The 26,735-nt window shown below is 40.5% G+C and overlaps 1 protein-coding gene across 5 annotated transcripts; it reads right to left on the reverse strand.

The window, feature by feature from the left end:
* Positions 1 to 23,339, reverse strand: Ociad1 (OCIA domain containing 1). 5 transcript variants are annotated; one of them, XM_036200539.1, is made up of 9 exons: positions 23,176 to 23,339; positions 21,561 to 21,623; positions 20,911 to 20,991; positions 16,294 to 16,347; positions 9,931 to 9,978; positions 8,904 to 9,039; positions 6,311 to 6,486; positions 2,788 to 2,940; positions 1 to 439 (listed from the first exon to the last, which is right to left on the reverse strand). In XM_036200539.1, exons 2-9 carry the CDS (start codon positions 21,616 to 21,618, stop codon positions 402 to 404), a joined length of 744 nt encoding a protein of 247 aa, XP_036056432.1. In that variant the 5' UTR covers positions 21,619 to 21,623; positions 23,176 to 23,339; the 3' UTR covers positions 1 to 401. The 5 variants fall into 5 exon arrangements, with proteins under 5 accessions (XP_036056432.1, XP_036056431.1, XP_036056433.1 ...); XM_036200538.1 differs by having other exon boundaries at positions 21,561 to 21,626; XM_036200540.1 differs by lacking the exon at positions 2,788 to 2,940 and having other exon boundaries at positions 21,561 to 21,626.
* Positions 23,340 to 26,735: the final 3,396 nt, after the last annotated feature.

Raw genomic sequence — 26,735 nt, forward strand, 5'->3', positions numbered from 1 at the left:
CAGAGCTGCATGTCTTACGTTTTATTTACCATAAGCATTATGACGCTAGAGTAACTGCTGAAGAAAGGCCTTTATGAACTGATGGAAAGCTGACCCCAGGCACGCGTGCCCCCCCCCCATGCACTGTCATCCATCTTCACTAGGTTCACCGAGAGGTCACCAAGTGTGCACAACCACAGCATAATACCATCATTCTGAGTGTCCCAGGTCAGTACATTTACACAATAGCAAACACTAAAATCTGTGTTTGGAAAGCATCATATGTTAAATCACACAAACCAGGATTTCATTTTAAATGTGTTTTATAAAGACTGCTGCTGAGTCCAAGCATGCAGGTGCGTGCGACCACCTGGATGAAGCTGGATATGGAAAGCCTTCAGTAGGTCCAATGACGGAGTTTTTCACTCATCCCAAGTATCTCCATATTTGTTTACTTTGACTAGGAAAAAAGCACAAATAACTGATGATTCCAAACAGCAAAAGACACCACTTTAAGTCTGTTATGATGGAAAGCTGTTCTTGCACTATGTGAACAGGAGCATCTGAGAGTCAACTATATACAGGGCTGACTATACATGCCCTTTATGAAATTTTACATAACCCTGCACAATCCCCATTTTAAAGGTGAGAAAGCGGATTAGTAACTTGCCCAAGGAATAAGCCTTAACAAGAACTAAGATTTGGAGATTAAGTCCAAAGCCTGGGTGCTTGCCTTTACAAGTTTACCTAAATGAGCACGTGGTTGTGTATGATTGTACATACCAAAACAAAGTTACCAAGAATTTAAAAAAAAAAAAAAAAGACCACTAATAAACTTGAATTTTGCTTTTCAAAAAAATAAAATAACAGAAATGTAGTTAATTTAATCTCTCCCATCAGCTGTCAAATGACAAGGAGAAACTATTTCCCATATTCAGGCATCTTATATGTTAAAATTAGAGACTCGCTCCTCTGCCTTGTTGGCAGTGCTGATGGAACCCAGGGCCCAGACGTGCTGGGAGAGCACACTGAGCTACACTCGGCCCTCACTTCCTCCACTCTTTCAGCTGCCCTTCTCCAGAGCTTCCATCTGTGAACTAACACCTACGGCAAAGGCTCCAGTAACCCTCATGTAAAGAAGCAATGACTGGCATGGGCTCTTCTGAGACTACAAAGTCAAAACTGCCTCTTAATTAACACACTACAGTCACATGACATTGCCCAAATTTCCTCATTTTGCTTTGTTCCTTCATAACAACCACATGGCAGTTTTCTAATACTTTCAGAGGTTCTGAATTTACACTATACCAATGTCCAATTTTCTGCTCAAAGAATATTTTAGAAAAACAAAAATCATAATTTCATAATAGGCCTTTCCTTTAAATTGTAATATAAAGCACAAGAAAACCCTTAGTTTTCTTCTAGAAAGCAAAGAGCTATGTTTTACTAATGTATCATGTAACAGCACTTCAAGAATATCCAGTTAGAGCTGCACATGTCAAATGCAGCAAATGCCAAAAGTGCATTTCTCCTTAGCTTTCTCCTATCAGACTGACAACGAATAAATAAAATGAAACACGAAGTTCCTTTCTGGCAGGAGGGTAAATGCTATGCTGTGAGACACGGAGCAAAGGAGCACAGAAAAGGGAGCCACAGCTTCCTGCCCTCAAGGAGCTTACAGTCTGAGCTGCAGTCAACAGCACAAAGGACGTGTCCACAGTGAGGCCTTTGTACAGAGTCACAAATCTATTTCAAAGGTGAAGAATTTTACAACACAAATGATGCCCTGTAAATGAAGCAACCATTAACAACTAGCAATCAAACTGGTTCTAAAAATCATTACACTACTACTAAGGATTGCTATGTATTTCTGCATACAGCCCTCCAGAAGACACAAGACCTATTCCTACCAAGACAGTTTATCTACTCCTTATGTATTTATTACTTTGCTGTGCTACGGATAGAAATCAGGACCCTGTGCACTTCTAACCACTTCCTTAACTTTTAAATAAGTGCACAGAACACCTTTCAAAAAGGGCCCATCCTTTGACATTCTTTTAGAAGTCATAAAATTCTAAACAGAAATGGTTACAAAACCTATGAAAAATGTTTTCTTCCTTTACATGAAAAATGTATCTAAACTTTTACTTCTGTAACATATTACTGTAAAAAAAAAAGGATTAAATTATAACTTACATTTATTAGTTATAGAGAAAAAATAAAATTCCTCCTCTGGAAATGCCCTAAAGTGTCTTATTACTCAGTTATGATTCCATGATTTGCCAAAAGTATCATTAATGACTGGTTATCAGTCTCTGGTCACTAATCTGATTATGCAGCAAACACACTCTGTTAGGAAAACGTATCAATTCCCAAGGTGATTCCTTATACGGAAAAACACTGTACAAGGAGCTGTTTCCTTGCCTTTCTTGTTGTCTTATTGTCTAGGCTTTGTTTTTGTTTTTGTTTTTAATAAAACACACTCAGAAATATCTGAAAACAGGAGTGGTAGCTATGAATGAAGTCATTTTTAGCATTAGATGCATTTATTACTGGTGAGTAAGAGGACAGCTTTCTAGAGCTGGTTTCCCCTCCCTTCAGTCCCTGGGACTGAACTCCTGTTGTCAGGCTTGACAGGAGCCATTACCTGCTGACCCATTTCATGCACTCGGAAATAACTCTTCTTTTAAAAGAATTGGTTTTGGTAAACAGCTCGAAGAGTTAAAGACATATTAATATGATAACATTTTAAGCTGAAACTTCAGCTTGCACTCTAAAGAGTCCCATGATTAGACTCAACTGTCATACCTTCTTTTTTGGGCACTCTTTCCTGCATAGGCCTGACTGAGGGGTCAGTCTTGTGTGTTAAAGTTACTTCATAGGACTCTCTGTTCTTACTCCTTAATTCCTCATATGTAGTACTTTTTCTTTTGGGACTTTCTTCAAAGTTGGGATCAGGTCCTAAAACAACAAACAGTTAATAAATGGCAATAGAGGTAAATAAGTCTAAAGTGACTAAATTTTGCAAACACTTTTTACCTAAACTGAAACAAGAAAATGAAATATAAGATGAAAATATTACTACTACTCCAAAGCACTAGGGTTCCTCCAAGACACTTGTGGAAGTTCAATCCCTCCATCTTGTCTTCTGAAATTTAAGATTAGTATAAAGTTTTTATAAACTCAGCCATGGCCAGAAACAAAGAATAAAAATGCTAAGATCTAATTTACTAAATGCTGGAGTCATAACACTGTGTGCAGAATTAGAGTCCATTTGTCACAACTAACCAAAACTCGATAGTGAATCATTTAACAGCTCCATGGGTGCATACCATGTTTATGGTATTTAAACACACAATACTGAAGGGAAGAAAGGTCCACCTCAGCTGCATATTCTCTTCTCTACCAGAGAGAGTCAATGTGTGAGCAGCATCAGAGTCAAATACACACATAAATAACAGAGTGGACTCTCTGTAATGCATGACAGGTCAAATATGCAATAATACAGTTTAAGTACATAAATAGCTAAAGGACCATAAGAACACTTCAAAGAATAACTGATAACATTCAGAGAATACCTACTCAAGTCTTATATACCTCACAAAAAGTACATTCCAGCAAGGGACACAAACTGGGCATGTTATTTTAGTAATATACTAAATTTTGAATCAATTTTTATAAATGGTATTTACATGAATTCAAGTGAATAACCAGAATCCTCTAAATAACAAGTATTAAACAGCATTTTCAACTCTAATCTTTTACTTTGCTAACAAAGAAACAAGAGTTCAATTTATAGTTTGTTCTAATATACCATGATTAGAACCTCATTTTTTTTCCTGGACAAGAAAAAAATCATCTTCCATTAACTTAGAAAATAATCTTATACCAATTTTAAGTACTTGGATTACATTAGTGGTAAGCACCAGTGAACTCATCTCCCTCCTAACAGAGATTTCTAAAGTCACAGGGTCACGGCAGCTCTCAGGGACACTGGGTCTGCCTCCTCTCTCCATTAACAGTCAGCACAAGCCCTTGGGCAAATCACTCCGCTTCTCTGAACCCAGCTGTTCCAGCTGTGAAGTAATTTCAATCCCTGATCTCTAGAATTCCTTCCAGGTCTAATTTTTTCTTGGGCAAAAAGAGACACTTTATTATTTTATTGTTGTGTGATAAATGAAATCATAAACCAAACAGAAGATGGGCAGATGTTCCTTCCATGTGTAAAGCTGGATAAAAAGATTCTGGCCCGATCCCGAGAACATGCTTTCCTGGTCGGTGAGAGTCACTAAGACCTGGAAGGAATAAGAAAGGGAGCAGTGCACGTCTGAAACTAACCAACCACCCGTGGCGCTTTTCTAACAGACATGGCAGAATGCCTTCTACTTTGCAAAGATCACTTAGTCTTTGGAATTCTTGAAAAAGCAAGCTAGAAAGTGGGCAAACAAGACTCTAGGAAAGGAAGGTGCCCTGGAAGGAAGGGCAGCATCTGGGCAAAGCAAGGCAGCTCCCAGGACTCACGTAGTACACTGAGGAGTGCTAGGCCTGACCTAGAGGGTGGATGACATGCAGACAGACACCAGCAGTGGACAGGTGACAGCCGTGTGGAGGGCATTAAAACCCTATGAAATATGGACCTCTCCCACATGATTTTCCTGATGAAAATGGTAGGAAGGATGCACAACACTGAAGGACAGAGCTGGTGCGTGCCCACAGTACAGGAAGAACGGATCTGAACTTGACTGAAAACTCAAACACAGGTGAAAGACAAGAACAGCTGCCTCCAGAGCTAAGACAGTGTCTTTACTCTGCCTGCCCCCTTTCTGGTCTAATCTGGTACCTTTGGTGCCAACAGAGAGCATGGAGGCCTTAGGATGAAGGTATTTAACAACACTCTCCTGAAGGCAGGCCTTTCGTCTTCTACAGCGGTCCTTCCCTTCTTCCCTGCTTCACAATACAGCTTTGTGTCTGGGAAATCTTCAGTGACAGTGTTTCACATTGCCACATCCAAACCAGGTACCACAAGCATGCATGGGGACTGAGCAACTGAAATGCTACCAAGGCCACAGACACTAACTTCATATTCCAGTTAGTTCTAATTAATTTACAAACCCCATTAGACTGTGGATACTTTATTTATAAAAGCTACTTAGGTCCTTCTGGGCACCTCCTTAAGCGTTCCTTAACCTATCATCAATCTCTCTAGCTTATTGCATCCTCCTCCTCTTTAATCGGTACGTAGATTCACTCTAGATTCAAAAGGACAAAACAGCCAAACCCCTATTGGTTGCTGAGTTAGCCTCGAAATCACTTTCAAAGCATACTTTACAAGGTTCCCAAGTTCTTATCGGGGCCCTCTGAGTGAGGGATGTCACAAATTTTAGAACAATAGTCTCATGCATAATATGCCCAGTCAGGTCAGGACAGCAATGCATAAGTAAATATATCAATAGTTCTGTAACAAAATATAGGGAAAAATCATTTTATATAAGGTAAATAAAGGCCACATCACTATTTGCTGCCAAATGTGTTCCAGTGCTAACTTCTGGCTTTCACAGCTCTTGATGTTTTAGGGTTTTAGATAAAAGATTACAGGCCTGTCTTTCTGTTTCTAGGTTCCTACTTTTCACTGCAGAGTAGAATGAGAATCTAACACTTGTTTGTTCAGTTTACTGTCTGCCAGTATTGTGTCTGATTATCTCACCTAATTCAACAGCTCTTTGAGAAGCATTACCATCTCCATTCAAGATGAAGAATTATAAATTAGTTACCTGATAATGACTAATTGAAAGATGATAGCAAATTTTAAATGTAACTTAAATCCTGGCCTTACTCCAAAATTTGTACTTCACATCTGCACTCTGAACTTAGTATTTACACAACATTCACAATGCATTTTCAAGTGGAATTCTGTAAAGCAGGTATAACTTTTTCTTACAAATACAGACAGGACACTGAAAGCCATTTGATAGGACAACCTATCAAATGTAACTACACCTTCTGGAGCTTCTGTTGTTCCTTTACATTTGTGAACATTTTCAACCATTGGGACAACTTGTAACTTATCCATCTATTTCTATATCCTCCAAAACACCGAGTTTCTTAAGGACAAGAACCAGGCCTTGCTCATCTTCATTTTCCCATACCTAGCCAGAGTCTGTTAGATGAGTGAAGAAACTAATGGAAAGAACAAAGATGGGGATGGATGAAGCCAGGCTGACAGCTGACAGCAGCACACAGAGGTGACATCCAGCAGAAAAGAGCATCAAATAAAGTGTATACATACGTTGGACCATAAAATGCTGAAATTCATTTCAAGAGAAGTTTCTACCTTGGGCAATATGGTCACTAATACCAGTGGGAGTGGATTCATTCATAGAAGCACTAAATGGAATTGGCTCATAACGAGGAAGTGTCTCCTTTTCTATGTTGTCTGCTGCTGGAGACGTCACAAAAGAGGACTGACCACTCATGTTTGAGTCATATCTTGACTTCTGAGAATAGTGCCTGTAAAAGAACATCATAACACATAAGAACAAAAAGATCATTACTTTTCTATTAAGGTATAAAAATAAGCTATGAATATCTAAAATAATCGTAGTTTTAAATTATTTATAAACAGTTGAATAAAATTTGCTGTCTTGATCCATTTTGGCACCTAAAAAATGGTCACTAACTAAACATGATGGTGAACATGGTAGTCCAAGCCCTGGGGAGGCTCAGATGGGAGGAGGCTGAGTTGGAGGCCAGACTAAGCCATAGTATAACTGCCTTAAAAGTAAACAGTCACTCAATAAAAAGAAATAGAAAAATATATGTTCAATTTTCTAAATATTTAGCTTTGTAGGGTAATTTCAATGTGTGTGTCAAACTTCTTACAAAGAAAAACATCCTTCAAATCAGGTTTCAATAAATGTGACTGTGCTGTCCATTTAATGGGGAGGTTACTTTATAGCCATAGTCCATATAATCCATGACTTGCTGACATTGATACAGTTATTATTTCTTCTCACAAAATTTACATTGTTTTCACTCTGAAATAATTCATCAGTCTGCTTAATGATCTTACTACTTATGTTATTTACCTACTCAGACAGATTATTTATATTTTCACAATATAAAATCCAAACCACAATCTGAAGAAACTCAGCAATGGGTTAAACATTGCTTTACTAGATTAAGAAGTCTGAGATTTTTGTTGCTGTTTTGAGACAAGGTTGCCCTGGCTGTCCTGGATATTACTTTGTAGACAAGGCTGGCCTTGAACTCACACAGTTCTGCTTGCTTCTGCCTCCCAAGTGCTGGGATTAATGGCATACGCTACTACACCTAGCTTTAGAACGCTGCAATTTTTTTTTTAATTTTTAAAAAAGATTTATTTATTTATTATGTATAGAGACGAGGGCGCCAGATCTCATTACAGATTACAGATGGTTGTGAGCCACCATGTGGTTGCTGGGAATTGAACTCAGGACCTCTGGAAGAGCAGTCGAACTCAGGACCTCTGAGCCATCTCTCCAGCCCGAACTCTGAAATTTTTAACATTTCAAAGTTTTGTTTTGGGGATAAGATAGAGACGTAGCCCAGGCTGGCCTAACACTTAATTATCCTGTTTCAACTTTCCAAGTGGTAGGAAAATCACCCCACCATGTTATCATTTTACAGGGATTTTGTTGTGGTTGTTTTTATTTTAAAGATTTAATTTTTAACTTTAAATAACAAAACCACATTGCAGAAAGTTTGAGTAAAAGGGTAAAATCTGACAAATCACAACCAGTGTTACTAATCACTTAAAAACTATTTTTGGTGTAAACTTTTCTTTAGACACAATTTTTATATATCCACTATTTTATGCTTTATCTTTTCAGTTTATAAAAAACATTTCACCCAGATACTTCATAGACGTCACAGTTTAAAGTAACTCACAATACCCACTAATACACATAACAAGATCTCATCCATTCACCCCACTGGACATAAAGCCAACTCTAAATTTTCCTCTACTTCAACTCGTAAACAACCTTGAGCCTACAAATTTTGCTTTTCTTTTTTATTTGATTTATAGCTTTGTAAACAACAAAATAAAAACTTCAAATTACCTGTATCAATTTATACCAAAAATTTATTTAGGCACAAGCTCATTTTTTAAAATATATACCTTAAGAGTTATCTCTGGGTCTTGGCATGAGACAATCAAAGTAAACATAAATATACTGCAAGCCTCAAGAAAAATGAACTTTCGGCTAAGTTTATTTTCCTAGTAAGCAACAAAAAAGTTGCTATCCATTGAGAGAAATTAACAAAATCTGGTAACTTGAAAGAAGTAAAAAATGTAATAAACCAAAAGAGCTTGCCAAATTCAATCAAAACAAAAATCCTTTAATTCTTGGACAGGTCATAAAAGCAGCCAAATCATGTTTCACTTTTCTTTTTTTTTTTTTTCTTTTGGTTTTTCGAGACAGGGTTTCTCTGTAGCTTTGGAGCCTATCCTGGACTAGCTCTGTAGCACAGGCTGGCCTCAAACTCACAGAGATCCACCTGCCTCTGCCTCCCGAGTGCTGGGATTACAGGTGTGCGCCACCACCACCCGGCTCAAAATGTCATGTCATCCCTCTAACACAGTATTTTTGTTTTTGTTTTTTGTTTGTTTGTTTGTAGACAGGGTCTCTCTGTGTAGCTTTGTGCCTTTTTCCTGGAACTCACTTAGTAGCCCAGGCTGGCCTTGAACTCACAGAGATCTGCCTGGCTCTGCCTCAAGAGTGCTGGGATTAAAGGCGTGGGCCACCACTGCCAGGCATGTTCTACTTTTTAAGGCAAAACATTTCTAGACTAAAGAAAATGGCCATTCCACAGGCAGAGTTTCAGGCCTTGTATTTTGTTTCTTAAAAACCAAAACCGGTACATGGAGACAAGAACTGACCTACCCAGGTGGGGAAGAGCGCCTTGCCTGGCCTGACCGCAGAGCTTCTCCAAGGGGGGAGTTTTCAAGATTCTTGAACTTTTCTTGGCAAGTTTTCACGTAAGAAAGCTTTCCAGCAAAATACCCCATGATACAAGCAACTAAAAACAAAAATTTTGTCACTGAATAGACCTTTTTAGACGATTTTTTTCTGAAAACAGCATTTTAAAAGTATATTTCTAAATATCTCTATGGTTTTAGAAAGACCAAGATTACCTAAAATGACAATAAGACAGTTTACATCAAATTCATAGACTAAGTCTATGATATAATTCACTTTCCCCAAAGTAAGTTAGTACAAGTAAAGTAGTAATAACATAACCAATCCCAACACACCGCTTCACAGACAAGAACACGGCAGAGAGAGGGACATGCAACCAAATAGGTTTTAGCCATGGGGATTTGGGCCATTTGTTTTACTGTGAAATGGAATTGTGCCACAAGCCCCAACAATTTCACAAGCTTGTCTTAAAAACAAAACTCAATACAACAAGCCCATTAAAATAATGAGTTAGTCTGACCTAAATATGACATTGTTATTATCATGTACCTTCCCAACACAAGAGAAGCTGCCCCAAGAACATTCACAAAGACCATATGCATTCTCAAAGGAACAATTTGCTTCTCTTGTTAGCCACGAAGTGGAATATATATTAAAGGGGGGAAAAGCCAATTCTAGATATAATTATTTGGATTAGTAGACTATCTAGGCAACTTTCTTTTACTATAAACAGAGCAAGAATTTATTTTCAAGTACTGTGTATAAAATACTACCAAATTAAGTTATTTTATATTACAAAAGGGAGGAGTCTTTTAACTAACACAAGACTTTATTCTGACATAAAATTGTCAAGCAGTGCATTTAATGAAAAGCGTAAACAACTTGATTTGTGGCAGCATATAAAAATGTAATGTTAATAACTCAAAAATATCTGATTTAAACTTAACCATTTGTAAAAAGGGTAGAAAAATACAGCATTGTTCATACTTACATATAAGTTTAGGAATAGAGCCATATTTTGGATGACTTGACAGGATTCCTAAAGAAGAGTTAAGTATTTCTCAGTAACATTGTTAGAGAAGGAAAAATCAGTTTCAACTATCTTAAAACAGCAAGTGCCTACAGTAACTCTTTTCTTGTGAATTCAGTGTCTACAGAAAATTTTCTAGTTGTCAAAACACTACAGACTATTGCAATAGGTAAATACTACCTGACAGTCAAGAGACTTAAGTAAATGTTTTTATCTACCAAGATCAACAACAACAAAGTCTTAAAGGATCTGATTAGTTACAGGACTGAAAATTATCCAAGAGCCAGGAAGAACGCTAATCAAACATATGAATCAGCTCTACACTAACACTAGAAAAAGACCAAGGAGTTAATATGGATATGAAGAAATACTCCACACTCAAGAGGTGAAATGTTAAATATTGTAAAGAAGGCAGTTTTCTATAAATCATCTATAAACTTAAGGTTCCCCTTAAAATAAAAACATGTTTTGTTTATTCTAAAAACTGTCTGTAGCCAGGCGGTGGTGGCGCAGGCCTTTAATCCCAGCACTCGGGAGGCAGAGGCAGGCAGATCTCTGTGAGTTCGAGGCCAGCCTGGTCTCCAAAGTGAGTTCCAGGAAAGGCGCAAAGCTACACAGAGAAACCCTGTCTCAAAAAACAAAAAACAAAACAAAACAAAAACAACAACAACAAAAAAGAACCTGTATATAGACAGAAAGAGCCAAGGCAACACTGAAGAATAAACTACCATCAGGTACCAAGACCTACTGATTAAAGCAATAGTAATTAAGACAGTCATTTATCAATGCAAGAGTGAGAAATAAAGCAAGAACTAAGAGCTGGACTCATATAAACTGTCCTAAGAAAAAACAGCAACACTGCAGTGAGTAAAAACAATCCTTTCAAAACAATGCAGTCAGTACCATGTCCCTTGAGTCCAGGTAGCTTCCAATTTTAATTACGAAAGAAAAAGCTTATGGAAAAAAGTGTAAGTTACCATGTTCTCATCCAGGTAGACCGGGATTTTTTTTTTTTTTTTTTTTTTTTAAAGATTTATTTATTATGGGTTGGGGATTTAGCTCAGTGGTAGAGCACTTGCCTAGCAAGCGCAAGGCCCTGGGTTTGATCCTCAGCTCAAAAAAAAAAAAAAAAAAAGATTTATTTATTATGTATACAGAAGAGGGCACCAGATCTCATTACAGATGGTTGTGAGCCACCATGTGGGTGCTGGGAATTGAACTCAGGACTTCTGGAAGAGCAGTTGGTGCTCTTAACCTCTGAGCCATCTCTCCACCCCTAGACCAGGATTTTAAAGAAACCACAACACCTGGATAAATTGGACTCTTAATAAGTCAGTCAGGCGGTGGTGGCACATGCCTTTAATCCCAGCACTCGGGAGGCAAAGACAGGTGGATCTCTGTGAGTTCGAGGCCAGTTCGGTCTACAGAGTGAGATCCAAAACAGGCTCCAAAACTACACAGAGAAACCCTGTCTGGGGGGTGGAGGGGGGGGGGAAGTAGCTCATCAATGCTGGGCTAGAGATAACCATGGAGACTGGGATGGGGTGTGTGTGTGTGTGTGTGTGTGTGTGTGTGTGTGTGTGTGTGTATGTGTGTGTGTGTGTGCAGAGCACAGCAGACACAAAGGACAGCTGGCAGAAGGTGACTTTCCTATCACCATGTGGGCTCTGGGAACAGAACTCAGGTTGTCAGGCTTAGCAGAAGCATATGTACTTGCAAAGTCATGTTGCTGACACAATCATGGGGTTTAGCTGCAAGCACTGTCACTAGAATGCATGTCATTGCTAGCTTAGAGCAGTCTAGAGACTTGGACTGGGGTGTAGCTAAGTGACAAAGCATGTGTTTAGCAAGCCCCTGGGTTCAATATCTAGGTCCAGGAATCAAAAAGCCAAAACAAAACTCCAAAGAATACCAACATTTCTAAAGCAAATGAAGAAAACAAACAATAATGTGAGCATAAGACAATAAAATTTATCTTTTTGTGCTACATTGCATACAAACAGCAGAATATGTATCAGCTATTCAAAAGATGAAAACATTGAGCAAGGCAAGTATGCCATCATGAAACAAAAGGAATGCTTTAAAAACTGGTTAACAGCCAGGCGGTGGTGGCACATGCCTTTAATCCCAGTACTCGGGAGGCAGAGGCAGGTGGATCTTTGTGAGTTCGAGGCCAGCCTGGTCTACAGAGCAAGATCCGGGAAAGGCACAAAGCTACAAAGAGAAACCCTGTCTCGAGAAACCAAAAAAAAACCAAAAAACTGGTTAATGAAACCTGGTGTGTAGGCACATGCCTTTAACTCCAGTGCTTGGAGGTAGAGACAGATACATCTCTGAGTTCAAGGCTAGCCTGCACTTCACCGAGAGTTCCAGGATACCCAGGGCTACATTGCGAGACCCAGTCTGAACGCCCCCCCCCACACCCCCAAAAGAAAAACTGGTACTGATGAGTGACATTGGTCAAGAACAAAAACTGTCCAAGTTCAAGCATAACAGAAGTTATGGTGATGACCTGTGACGTTTCTAACAATGATAAACATAAAAATGAATGACATAGACTGCAATGGATTAAAACACATAAAAAGCAAAGTGCTCATTCATAAAATCAGATTTGAAACAGGTGAGAACAGTAAGAGAAACATGGAAGGAGGCTTTTCCTCTTATGTCCTCTATCCTTTCTTATTAGATCAAGAATAAACAGGGAACAGTTAGTAGAGCATGTCAAGCACAACATTCTAGGGACAAAACACTACTATCAGGATAAAATGCCTGTCTTTGGAGAGCCTGTCTGACTACGTTCCCAAAAAGCCTGTCCTGATTTCAATTTCAACCTTATTCCCAACTTGCCTAGGCTTTCATGCCATCACAGCAGGGGAGGAGAAAATTATATATATATATATATATATATATATATATATATATATATATATATATATATATATATATATATATATAATTATACACCCCCCCATATCTACTAATATTCTTTTGGGGTGAGGGGTGGAAGAGGACCACTGGGTGTTAAACCCAGGGCCTCACACATCCCCCATGCATCAGTACCCTCCTACCTGGCACACTCCTCTACTGTGGGATGATGCTCTGTATGCTATGAATGTGTGTTGCTCTGATTGGTTGATACATAAAACACTGACTGGCCAGTAGCCAGGCAGGAAGTATAGGCAGGATAAGCAGAGAATTCTGGGAAGAGGAAGGCTGAGTAATGAGACGCCAGCATGCTATCCAGGGAACAGCAAATAATGGCACACAGGTAAGGCCGTGGAACACGTGGCAATGTATAGATTAACAAAAATGGGCTGATTTTAAGTGTAAGAGCTAGTCAGTGGTAGGCCTGAGCTAAAGGCCGAGCAGCTTTAATTCATACAAGCCTCTGTGTGTTTACTTGGGTCTGAACAGCTGCAGACCGGGCAGGACACAGGGAAACTACACTCCTCCTTTTCTTTTACCCTGAACCACTTTTACAGACTGGCAACTATCTTCTTTGAACACCCACAACTGAATATTTCACAACATGATGCCTCTTTGCTTCAGTCCATGCTCACATGCATATTTCTTAGGATGACTACTACAGCTCTTAAATCTGTTTGTACAAGCCCATGCCTAATTCTGATTATTCTTAGTCAAGTGACATGCTGAAGTGCCACATATCACATGACAAACTGACACTGATTTCTGTGGACTCTTTTGCCAGTTTTTTCTTCAAATTAATGTGACTAAATTGTTTTTCCTCAAAAAAAGAATCTACCTTAGGAAGAAAACAACTTAGCTTTAAATGCACATAAATGTGTATACTTCTTGAGTTGTTTCATGTTTAAGATTTTGATCATATAACACATTATACTGAAATTATTTACAAATGCTTTCAATATTTTATTATCCTGCTCCTCAGATCCTTCCACTTCCAAATAGATCCATTTTGTGTGTATCTGGGTATGGAGACAACCCTGAGGATAAGTCTTCAATTCTGCCCTATTTGAGACAAGGCGTATGACAGGAGAGCTGGCCTGTGAACATCCAGGATTCTGTCTCTGTCCCTGTCCCCATCTCACTGCAGAACCCATGGGATTACAGCCATGTACATGAACTCACAGCTTTGCTTGGGTCCTAGGGATTAATCTCTGGTTCTCATGGTTATATGATAAGAACTTTACTCACCAAGCCCCAGATCCCTGCCCCAAGTCCGTTTTATAAATGGTAACAGAGATTGAATACTAGGCAAGAACTCTACCACTGAGCTACACCTCCAGCCTTAAAACTATTTTTCTTTTTCTATGACCATATGAACAATCAAAACAAACCTTTCCCCTTCTTGAAAAACAAAACAAAACAAAAAAACCAAAAAACAAAAACAAAAAACAAACAAAAAAAACCACCTTTGAGTAACTAGTTTTTGTTACCATTATGCTCTAGTTCAGACTGCTGACATGGGGCTGAGCAGATAATTCAGTTGACAGAATGCACGAACGAGTGTCTATCATGCACAAAGCCCTGGTCTGACTCCCACAATCATATAAACAGGTAGGGGGTACATGTCTGTAATTCCACACCTGGGAGGTGGAGGCAGGATTACAAATTCAAGGTAATACTTAGCTATATACTGAGTGTAAAGCTAGCCTGAGCTACATCAGATCCTGCTTTCTTATAGTAAATTTTAAAAAAATCTAAAACACATTCTATCATATTGCCATTTACAGAGGAGCTAGTTAATTAACAGACTTTTTAAACTGTCTGGAGTCATACTAACATTACCACCAATTCCTGGGCTGCTTTCCTGCCAAACATGTAGGCAGAGGCTCCAGCAGGCCAGTAATTCACAAAGTCAATTCAACAAGCAACTCAGTTGGCTGCATCACTGAAACATTACTATTTAACCTAAATTCAATCCAGGGAAGTACACTGTACTATCAAGTCAACAGAATTAGCTTCTTTGGGGACTACTAAAAAAAAGATTATCATGGGCTAGAGGCATAGCTCAGTTGGTAAAGTGTGCATTTGTAATCCTAGAACTGGGGTTTGCTGCTGGCCCTCCTGCCTACCTACCTTAATTCTGGGCCCGTGAAATAAGCTGTGGAGGTGCTGGAGGAATGACAGACAAGGTTGCACCTGCATGTGCACACAAACACGGACAACGACATCACTAGTCAGACCCGTAAACCACCTGCACACAAGGTGCCTGCAGAGGCCAGAAGAGGGCATTAGGTCCTCTGGAACAGGAGTTAAAGAGTTGTCAACCACTACCATAAGGGTGCTTGGAACTGAACCTGAGTGTTCTGTAAACACAAGTACTCTTAACTACTGAGCCATTTCTCCAAGGCCCTCTAAATCTGTTTTAAATGCTAACTCATCCTTACCTATTCCCCACGATGAGAAGACAAAGCTAGTACAGGGAATTGTAGGTATTTAAGCCAGTGCATAGGAATCACTTTAAATCTGTAAAACAGACTGCATTTCTAACAATCTCTAAGTAAGGATGCTAGACTGTTCAGCTAGCCCAGGTCTGCTGTTCTCCTTGAAAACTAGCCACAAGGGTTTTTAATGTATGTCTGTGTGAGTATAAGTCATATGTGTTTCCTGAAGCTGGAGTTACAAGGATGTACGAAAGCTGAAATGGGAACCAAAACCCAGGTCCTCTGGAAGAGTAGTTAAGTATTTTAACCAATGAGCCATCTCTCCAGACCTATCAACAAATGTTAAAGTACTTTCCTGTTCACGTAGATTGTTACTGATACCAAATTCTCTGGTTGGTTGGGGTTTTTATTTGTTTTATTTGTTTTTGAAGAAAGAAGCCCAGGTTGCCCTTTAACTTCTGAACCCCCTGCTTCCACTTCCCAAGTGCTAGAATTACAGGTATGTGCCCCCACACCCCATTTCTTTATGCAGTGCCAGTTCAAACCTGGGCCTTCTGCGCACAGGCAGGCACTGTAACAATTAAAATACATACCCAGCCCCAATGCCATCAAAATATCAAATCAAGACTGGCGTTGGTGATGCACGCCTTTAATCCCAGCACTTGGGAGGCAGAGGCAGGTGGATCTCAGTGAGTTCAAGGCCAGCCTGGGCTAAAGAGTGAGTTCGAGGACAGCCAGGACTGTTATGCAGAGAAACTCTTATCTCGAAAAACAAAACAAACAACAAAATCAAATCAATACAATCAAGTGAGTGGGTCCAGATAGACAAAACCCTTCTAATACTGTATAAAAGTATCAATGATCATGCTAAGATCCAATTTCTTTATTTAAAAATCAGGAAAATTAGATAAAGCAAGCTATCCAAAATGCTAAATAAATGTGAATCTTAAAAACATACCTTTACTAATTAATCCTTGAGTAATCAACATACTTGTGGCAGCCAATGGTACAGCTATAGGAAGAAAAAGAACTTGTCAATATCAGCAAAAGGAAAATCCTGTTTTGAGTACACTAGGAGATAAATTATTAGTAGTAACAACAGAACCATCAAGATGCTGGTGCTGGTACTTCCATTTACTACATGCCAGCAGACAGTCCATCTTATGCCACGAAGGGATAACAGAGTACTCTTAAGTCCTATCCAACTTACAGGATCTATTTTATGTCACAAGAGAACAGTCAGCTGAAAGGGCTTTGGCAGTTATCTAGTCTCTGTCCTAATCAGAGTCAACTGATAACCAGAATCAACAACTCACGAGCTCAAAACAACACACATGATTCTTGTGGCTGACCTGGGATCAGAATCCAAGTTCTCTGGCTCCAAGGTCAGCGGCTTTTATCACTGTATTATGTGATACTACTCTAGTCTGTAAACAATCCGTTTCTTCAGGTAAATCAGTCACAGTGATGAACACTGCCCACATCATATCTAATAAAAGCATCCCCACAGTTCCTTGAGCTCTTTTCTCCTCACAACTGCAAAACGCTACTACTACTCTAAATCTGCAACAGTTTCAAAAGAAACTTTAATGCATTAGTCAGAATGTGCGTGTGTATACAAATATATATATATACACACAGAGAGAGAGAGAGAGAGCAAGCGCAGCATTTAATAGATAAATTTGTAAAATTAGAATTGAATTAATTCCTACAATTCCATGAGATAGGTAGCTATCATCCCCATTTTGCAGATAAGCAAACAGGTACATACAGAGAAACTTGCCCAAATCTCACAGCTCTTAAAGTGTATACTTGGGACTTCAATCTAGATAGTATAGTACCAAGAATCTATGCTTTTGTGATTGATAATACTAATGTGGAAATACATGGCTATAACAGGACTTTTCATAAAGAGAAGTAGAAAGGGTCTATCCACCCCAGATAGAACTATAGCTGAGTTTTCCTGTGCTTGCCCAGCACCAAGGTCCCACAGAGACTTATAAAATTCCTGTGTCCTGCCTGGTTCTGTAACTGCTTAGACCCAAGTAAACACAAATATCATTTTTAAACTATGGCCATGGCAGGCTTTTTGCTAGCTAGCTCTAACATCTTAAATTAACCCATTTCTATAAATCTATACTTTGCCATATGGCTTGTGGCTTACCAGTATTTTTACATCATGCTTCTCCTGGTGGTACCTAGCAGTGTCTCTCAGCTCTGCCTTTCTCCTTCCTCTCTCTAGTTGGAATGTCCTGCCTAACCTTATTCTGCCTCACTATTGGCCAAACAGCTTTATTTATCAACCAATCAGAGCAACACACATTCACAGCATACAGAACAACATTCCACTGCATAGAACATCCATACATCAAAGAAAGATTTCATCCAAGTCCAGTTTGTGAACCAGTATATTTACAGTTAGGAGCATGAATGACTCAAAAGGTAGCCAAACTATGAGGTAGTCCCCTGAGCAATTTATGATTGGCCATGGCACTAAAGCATGTCACAAGCAATTTGGCTGATTCACTAAAACTACATCAGTAATGATGCCCATCAGCAACTTTTGAGTAGCTACACTACAAAAAAATCCCCTTGACATTATCCAGGCTATTGCCATTGATGGTTATATGCCACAAGGAGATATCAAGTCCCTAATGTGGAAGTCTCTGGTTGCATGACAAAGAAATCAAGCTGGCAAAGGCTAACATTTGTGGTGCCAGTCAGTATTATAGCAGGATGATGGGAAAGAATTATGGCTCAACTGCCATGGTGGCTATGCCAAGCAAGATGTGATTGCCGCTATAATATTGGCGTGACCAACAACTTTCCAGATGAATTTAAAACCTAATCCATAGGACAACAATGTTTGATATTGTGAACTGGGCAATCCCATCAGGAAGGCAGAGACAGATCTCTATGCGTTCAAGGCCAACCTGGTCCATACAGTGAGTTCCAGGACATCTAGGGTTCTATCTCATAAAACAAACAAACAACAACAAAGGGTCTAATGCTACTTATTAATCTTTTATAGTCCAACTATAAGTACAGTAGCAAGCTATTTTTCACCTGTCCTTATTTCTCTTTTCAACTTGGGATTATAATATATCTATTATAATAAAAATATATCTTATTATTCATATTATCACTTTCCTATATATGAAATCCTGCCTATAAATTACTTCCCTTCAATACAATTTAGGCATAATAATATTATAGCTAGTTCAAGAGATACACAAAAGCATGGTTTATCAGCCAGAAATAACTCTGGACACATAGTACCCATTACACATTACATTTCAAGCCCTCCATACCAAGTCTAGTCTTTTTCATGTAGAATCTTGCTATACAGCACAGGAAGACCTTCAACTACGTACGTAGCTCAGGACCAGCCTCAAATTCAAGATTCTCCCAAGGACTGGGATTTTTCTTCTTCTTAAATCTGTCATTAAGACTTGAAAATAATTTGTTGTGCCATAAATGTGAAACAGCCATACTAAATTTATTTCATCATACAAATGGTACACCTTTAATGAGTACTGTTATAAACTAGGTAGATCTTGATGTTTGACCTTTATTTTTTCTTTATTCTCTCTTATCTATCTTTTCAAAAACTGCCATTTGACAGCCTTTAAAAAAGTAACAAGCCAAGTGGCGGCAGGCAGGAGCGGCACACGCCTTTCATTCCAGCACTCGGGAGGCAGAGGCAGACCTCTGTGAGTTCTAGGCCAGCCTGGGCTACAGAGTGAGTTCCAGGAAAGGTGCCAAATCTACACAAAGAAACCCTGCCTTGAAAAACCAAGAAGGGTAACACTGTCATGGCATTCCTGTGGAGGTCAGAGGGCAACTTTTGGGAGTAGCTTTTCTCCTTCCCCCATGTGGGTTCTTAAGGCTTGGCAGGCTTTCCTACTGAGCCATCTCCCAGACCCTGCTCCTTTTTTCTTCCCCCTTTTAAAATTCTATCGTGCAGGGCTGAAGTGATGGCTCAGAGGTTAAGAGAACTGGCAGAGAGCCCAAGTTCAGTTTCCAGCATCCACAAGGCAGCTCAAAGCAGTCTTTAATTCCAGTTGCAAAGGAACTGACATCCTCTTCTGGCCTTCTTCCTCAGACATGTAGTCCACAGACATACATGCAGGCAAAACACCATATACATAAAATAAAGATTGAAGAAAAAAAATCTTTAAATTCCATCCTGCCTCTCTGTTGGAATTACCTATAGCAACTGTAAAAAGGCTGTGATTTCAGAAGCACTAGGCCTTTGTATAAACAGAGGATTATATTTGTTTGTAACTTTCAGTGTTTCTGGACTTTAAAATATAAATTCTTAAGACAGCACGGTGGTCCACATATAGATTCCTAGCAGAAATAGGCAGAATAATCACATATTTAAGGCTAGCCTGCTCTAGTTCCCCTGGGGAATTGGTTGCTTTTTTTTTTGGGGGGGGGGGGGTCTTCTCTAACTTGTCCACCACCATCCTGGTACTAGGGACCAAACCCAGGGCCTCGGGAGCTCTATCATTGGACAGCCTCCAACATCAGACCTGGTCTACATGGCAAGTTCCAGGGCAACCAGGGTTACAAGAGACAAACAACAACAAATCGTGATCTTAAGCTCTATAGTCAGAAATTGGGAGCTGACAGTATAGTAACTCCTCACTCTAATGAAAGGCAACAAACCAGTTGCCTTGACAATCATGAAGTGTAAGAGTTAAAACCCCCAACCAAGTCTGTGGTTCAGACAGACCTGATTTCAAGGCACAATGACTCACTAGAAAAGTGTAACACAGGTGGACACATCTAACACCTCTAAACCTTAATTCCTTCATCTCTCAAGTGAGGATAGTTGTCAGCCTTACTAAACTGTGTTCATGCTATTACTACTAACAAAATTGCTCAGAGTCAATTACTTGAAAACATGCACAATTCTATTTCTTCTTTTGTTTTTTGTTTTTTTTTTTTTCAAGATAGGGTTTCTCTGTGTAGCCCCAGCTGTCCTGGAACTGTAAACCAGGCTGGCCTTGAATTGAACTCACAGAGATGTGCCTGTCTCTGCCTCCTGAGTGCTGGGATTAAAGGTGTGTGCCACAACCACCTGGCACAACTCTATTTCTTTAATCTCTATTAGTAATAACCACACTATGTCAAAAGTGCCCCAGTGTGTTCTATATGTAATTATAATTCCCAACATAACTTAGGTCACGTTTGTAAGTGAAAGTAGGATTGAATTACGCGGATAGAAAACTGAGAGACCAGGGCTAGAGAGATGGCTCAGTGTATGCACTGAGTGTCTACAACGCAAACACCAGGATCTGAGTTTGATCCCCAGTGTTCATGTAACACCAGGCATGGATATCCCAGTACTGGGAGGCCAAGACAGAAAGATCCTGGAGGCTCACTGGCTGGCCAATTTAGCCAAAATGGTGGAACTCCAGGTTCAGTAAGAACCCGTCTCAAAAACTAAGATGGAGAGAACAGAGAAAGACACTGATGTCCGCCTCCACACACATGCACACGCACACGGGTACCACAAAAACACCCACGTACATTTAAAACCCCCTAAAAAGGCTGACTCACTCACATCTGAACCAGAAGCTTTCCTCATTGCACTCTGCGAAGACTCTCCGCTCTTCCTCTGTGGGAATGTAGTCAGCCCCTATGTCTTTCAGAGAAAAACTGCAAGTCATTTTCTTAAAAGCCTGAAGTTAGCTTTGTCTACAAGTAACAAGAACATTTAAGAAAATAAATAAGCCTTTAATCCCAGCACTCAGGAGGCAGAGCCAGGTAGATCTCTGTGAGTTCCAGGAAAGGTGCAAAGCTACACAGAGAAACCTTGTCTCGAAAAACCGAGAGAGAGAGAGAGAGAGAGAGAGAGAGAGAGAAAAAAAGAGAAAGAAAGAAACAAACAAACAAACAAAGAAAATAAACACCAAGCAACTGGCTTGTCAACTTTAAAAAAAAAAACACTTGGACTTCCAACAGAGTTTATTCTTACTACCTGTTAGGACAGGCTGGACACAGTGCTAAATGAAAATCTGTAAGACCCACCCCCACCCCAGATAATAAGAATCTCAAGACTGCAACAAGCCGACATCAAAGCAAGCATGAAGCCCCTGTGCCTGCACAGATGTCACCTCACAAAGCCAGCCCAGCTGCTACTGTCACTCAGGCAGTTACAATCTCCCGACACAGAACGTGCTACTAATTACAAGTATTGAATATGATAGTTACGGGGAATTGGTCTTGGAACTTCTGCATTCGGCTCTCGAAAATCAGCCCTCCCATTCATCGTTCCTGCTGAATCAAAAACATTTAAATCCAAATATTACAAGGTCTCAGAAGAGGTTAAATATCTACAACCAGTCTACCTACAGGCCAACATATATTTACTTAACATTAAAATTTTTAAAAAATTAATTCTATCTTATGTGCACGGGTGTTTTGTTTGCAGCCTGGTGCCTGAGGAGGCCAGACAAAGGTGCTGGGTTTCCAAAAATTGGAGTTGCAGATGGCTGTGATACTGTGCACATGTGTGATACATGTGGGTACTGGGAATGGAAACAGGTACTCTGGAAGAACCAGCACTCTTAACAGCTGAGCCATGTTTTCAGATCCTGGCCATTACATTTCAACTACTTGACATAGGAAAATGACTGAAGGAAAAAAGGTCATAAACCTACTATGTGAACTAATTATTCACGTTCAGTCCTTTAATCAAAAAAATAGGTATGTAAAAACAGACTAATTTTCCCTTCTGAGGCTAGGTTATTTCACAATACTCTGAACCATGGCTCAAAAAAACAAAATAAACAAACAAACAAACAAAACCCACACAACTGTGTCCAAATGGTGGTGGTGGGGGGGGGACAAAACAAGTCATTCCTAGGCTTCCAATAATCAAAAAACTCTGCATCGTCTCCTATAACTCAGCAGTCAAAAAAATAACGACGTCACATTCTCTCTGCAGGTAGCTGCTCCCCTAACAGCGAACTGCGGATCTTCTAAACGTCCCTACACCGGCCCAAATAACCTTCAAATAACTTAAATAAATGAGATTTTAAAACCCAAGCGCATTCCAGGAATATATATTGCTATTTCCTTCGTCTTCCTTTAAGCTCAGACCTCAGGATTTCAGGTAAAGTAACGAGTATTTCCACGTTTAAATAATCGCATAAAAACGCGGTGTGGTATGCACGACGGCAAATACGGTAATTTCCGTCATTCGTTTAGTGACTAAGACGTCACCGAGGGCCTACAGCATACCCTCCCTTAGAGGAAAAGGTAAACTGAGGGCTGCAGAGATGGCTCAGAGGTTAAGAGCACTGACTGCTTTCCCAGAGGTCCTGAGTTCAATTCCCAGCACCCACATGGTGGTTCACAACCATCTGTAATGAGATCTGGAACCCTCTCCTGTGTACATAATAAATAAATCTTTAAAAAATTATTTTTTAAAAAAAAAGGTAAACTGAACACTTGGGGGTGGATGAAGCATTCTGATGAGGCTTCTCAAACTGCAAACCGCACCCGGGAGAGGCTGGAGGGCCCTGAGCCGAGTGTAAACCCTCCAGCTTCAAGCTCGCCATTGCAAAGAAAAAAGAAAAAGGCTCCAGCGAAGCCTGGCTGCGGCGGCGGACTCCGGCACTCCCGTCCCGCCCCTGCCACCCCACCCGGGTCACCGCGCACTTCCCCACCCCTCCAGGCAGGCCCGCGCCGCCGGGTCACCCCCGCGGCAGCCGAGCCTAGGCCTGGAGCGCGACCCTCCACCTCCAGGCAGGAAAATGGCGGAAGGCGCGAGGCCACGGCGGGCGACTGGGTGGGCCGGGGCCTGCTGGGCCACCACACCCACCTCCTCACGACGGAGGCGGCGACGCGGCGAGCACGACCCGGGGCAGAGGCCAGCAGTGGACCCCAGCGACGAGCGCCGCGCACAACGCCGAGAAGTCACCCAGGCACTAGCCCCTGCGGACCGTGACCCGGAAGCATTACCCTCGACGGGAAATGACGTCGGACTGTTCTTGGAATAACTGTGGCCGAGCCGCCTCTCAATAGTCACGTTGTGGCCCCGCCCCGTCAAATGGGTCCCACCTCCTTTCGCCACGCCCCCATCCTCCCACCCCCCCCCCCCCCCCCCCCCCGTCTCTAGAGCCGCACTGCGGCTGCGCGGGGTGTGGGGCTAGCACTGCAGCTCCGCCCTGCCCCGAGGTTCGATGCACTTGTGCGGCACCCCAGTGATGGTGCTGTGACCTGCCGGTAGCGACGTTCTGGAACCTCCCCGTCCCGTCCCGCCCCCGCTTAGCCCTATGACTTTCCTTGGATTTCCCTAACGGGACGCCTTACATAAATCATTTTATGCTTTTAAGCCTCTCTAGTCTCGAGAGTCAATTTTAAGCGTGAACACCGAGTTGACTGTCCGAACCTCCATTCTAGTGGCTGACCCGTTCTAGAACCAGAGTCGGAGTACCTTCCCATTCGGAGACTCGGAATTTGCTCCTCTGAGTAACGGAAATAATTGCGTATTTCGTAGTTTGGATGAAAACAAGTCTGCAAAGGAGTTTAGGCACTCAGACTCTATTGACAGGAGAATGTATTTTAATGCTGGGAGGCTGACGTTTGTCCATCAGACATCAGGCTACCAGCCCCAACCACCAACTGTTCGTTTTCTTTCATGGGTCCTAGGGATGTTTATTGCAAGCCTATTCTGAACCAAGTACAAAAAATTTATCGTTGATGCCTCAATGAACAGACCCAGTCCCACCCAGCTATGAACGTCAGATCTCTCATTTCATTTTTTTTTTTTTTCACTGTCCCTAGAGTGGCCACAAACCTGTTATATAAGCATAGTTAACAAAGAAAGTCATGCAAGCACTAATCCACAGTCCTGGCTAGGCCCGTATGCCTCTTGAACCTCACACCAATGAGAAACAGCCTGTTTTCTTGGCATTCAACTGTTTGCTGTTCTACCCCCACCGATACCATACACGGGGACACGCCCTTGTAGATTGCACTGATATTTCAAAACCCTGCCTTTATACCACCTGAACTACACCAGAGAATCGCTGTTCTTAGCGTTCACATTGTACAAACTTCTAGCACCACAGGGTAACTCTGGCAATATGGCATTTTGTTGTTGCTTATTTCTTTCACTGGGATCATTTAGAAAGATCTTTACAAGTATTTATACTCCCACATGTTTTAAGATAATCTATATAAATATCCTTTTTTCTTGTGGTAAGTGATTCTGAATCTAGGACCTTTGCAGTTTCTGTTCTCTTGTACGACATTGTATTTCTTTTGTTTTTTCTTGAGATCTGTCAATGTTATCAAAGATGCTTTCGTCACTGCCCAATTAAAGTGACACTCTAGTGCCCTTGTGTGATATCTTGTTTTTTTCTTTTCATAACACTTTCCACGGCCTAAAATTGTTTGTGTATTGTGTCTCTATCATTCCTCTCCCCTCTTCACTGAAACAAAAGTTCCATGAAAGCAAGGAGCCATAATTTTGTAGCATCAAAGTTATTAGCATATAGTATAAAGTCAACAATATGAATTTCTTTAATGGATTTATTAGGGGCATTTTTATAATATAAAAACAAATACAAGAAAATTAGAAGACAGAGTCTAATATTTCCACCCCTTCAGCATATAATAAATTTTGAATGTTCTTTGTCCTGGAGAGGGAGACAAGAAAGAAAGAAATTAGAAGTCATTCTAAGTGAAATTTTGTTTTGTTTTGGTTTGGTTTTTTGTTTTTGGAGAAGTGTTTCTCTGTGTAGCTTTGTGCCTTTCCTGGAACTCGCTTTGCAGACCAGGCTGGCCTCGAACTCACAGAGATCCACCTACCTCTGCCTCCCAAGTTCTGGGATTAAAGACATGTGCCACCACCACCCAGCCTCTGAGTGAAATGGATGCTAATGCAAAATCTATTTTTAACTTGCCTATTAATGAGATCATAGGTTCCAGAATGCAGCTCTATCCTAGTCATTATATTTTCTCGGGCAGATCTAATGTATCACCACTGTACACTGCTTGGAATAGTTTCTATTGCCCACCAATTTCCCAGCAATTAGGCAGTCAATATTGAGATTTTTTTTTTTTTGTTAAAGATTTTATGGAGCTTTTTGTTTGGAAATAAGATCCCCAAACATTCAAATTATACGTCCCTTTTCTTTATTTTTCTAAATAAAATTTTGTAGCCAGGTAAACTGTCATTTTGCAGTTGTGCTGACATTTAAAGATTCTTGGGCCTTTCGGTAATTTGGGCAATGATACACTAGAATAATTCCAGCATAAGTTGGGTGAGATCCACAGTCTTCCTGGAAGTTGATGCAGTTTTGATAGAGAAAGGCTATATATAGGCTTTGTTAGCCATCTTAGACCCTTGGTACACTCACCTTGAACTTCCGAGATCACCAGAAATCATGCTTTTAGCAATCCTGATGTGAAACTCTGCTCAGGCATGAAAGCCATAAAGTCAGAGCAACTATGATTTACCCACTGGAGACCCTCACAAGGTTAGTTCCACTAAATGCCTCCTGGGAGTGGAGAGAGCTCAGGGGGTACCTCCCTTTCTCAAAGATACATAATTGAGGATATATGCTTGGGGCAAAAGACCTATAATCCAGTGTATAGCTGCTGGCGAACTGCCCTTGATTCTGAAAGTAACTTTAATTTGGTTCATTGGATCACCAAGCTAGACTTGAGTGGACTCATTTCTCCCAACTGCCATTGTTGTCTGAGATGACTAGAAAGACACAGCCCTGAAAGAGTCACTTAGCCAACACTCTTCCAGATACCTCCACTGAGTGAGCACCCAATGAGACGTCACCCCATCTTTACCGCTTAGACATTACTTCTTGTTTTCAGACCACACTTACTGGCTGTGTTTAAATATTTATTATTTTTATTTCTGTGTGTGGCTGCATGAGTTGATGTGTGCCACATGCGTGTGGAAACTGTAAGCTGCCTGATGTGGGTGCTGGAAATTGAACCCAGGTATTCTGGAAGACCAGTAAGTGTTCTTAATCTCTGAGCCATCCCACTAGCCCTGTTAGCTTGTGAGACATTACTTTGAAACAATTATAAAGGAACAATTCAGAGGACTCCTTCATTCATCTAAATGAAACCAAACTAATAAGTTGCTTCTTGACTTCAGTGACATAGACGTTTCTCCTCTTAGCTGAACTCTTACTTGAATTTCTCGTATTGTTTTTGTGTGTGTGGTGTGTGCTACAGCACTGTTTCGGAGTCAGAGGATAACTCTTGGGAGTCAGATCTCATTCCACCTTGGGGTCCGGAGAGCAAACCAAGGTTGTCAGACTTGTGTGACAAGCACTTTGACTTGCTGAATCATCTCACCAGCACTGGATGGACTTTGGGAATTTAAAATTTGCAATTATTATTGTTGCA

This window comes from Onychomys torridus, chromosome 10, assembly GCF_903995425.1.
Source record: "Onychomys torridus chromosome 10, mOncTor1.1, whole genome shotgun sequence".
Lineage (NCBI taxonomy): Eukaryota > Metazoa > Chordata > Mammalia > Rodentia > Cricetidae > Onychomys > Onychomys torridus.

Excerpts from the sequence above, each read along its gene's own strand:
- Ociad1 (XM_036200539.1), bottom strand. The coding sequence starts at position 21,618 with ATGAATGGGAGGGCTGATTTTCGAGAGCCGAATGCAGAAGTTCCAAGA. Across the intron at positions 9,040-9,930 it reads CTCTATTCCTAAACTTATAT|TTGCTTGTATCATGGGGTAT; the intron begins GTAAGTATGAAC and ends TTTTGTTTTTAG. Across the intron at positions 6,487-8,903 it reads AGGCGCTCTTCCCCACCTGG|GCACTATTCTCAGAAGTCAA; the intron begins GTAGGTCAGTTC and ends GTTCTTTTACAG.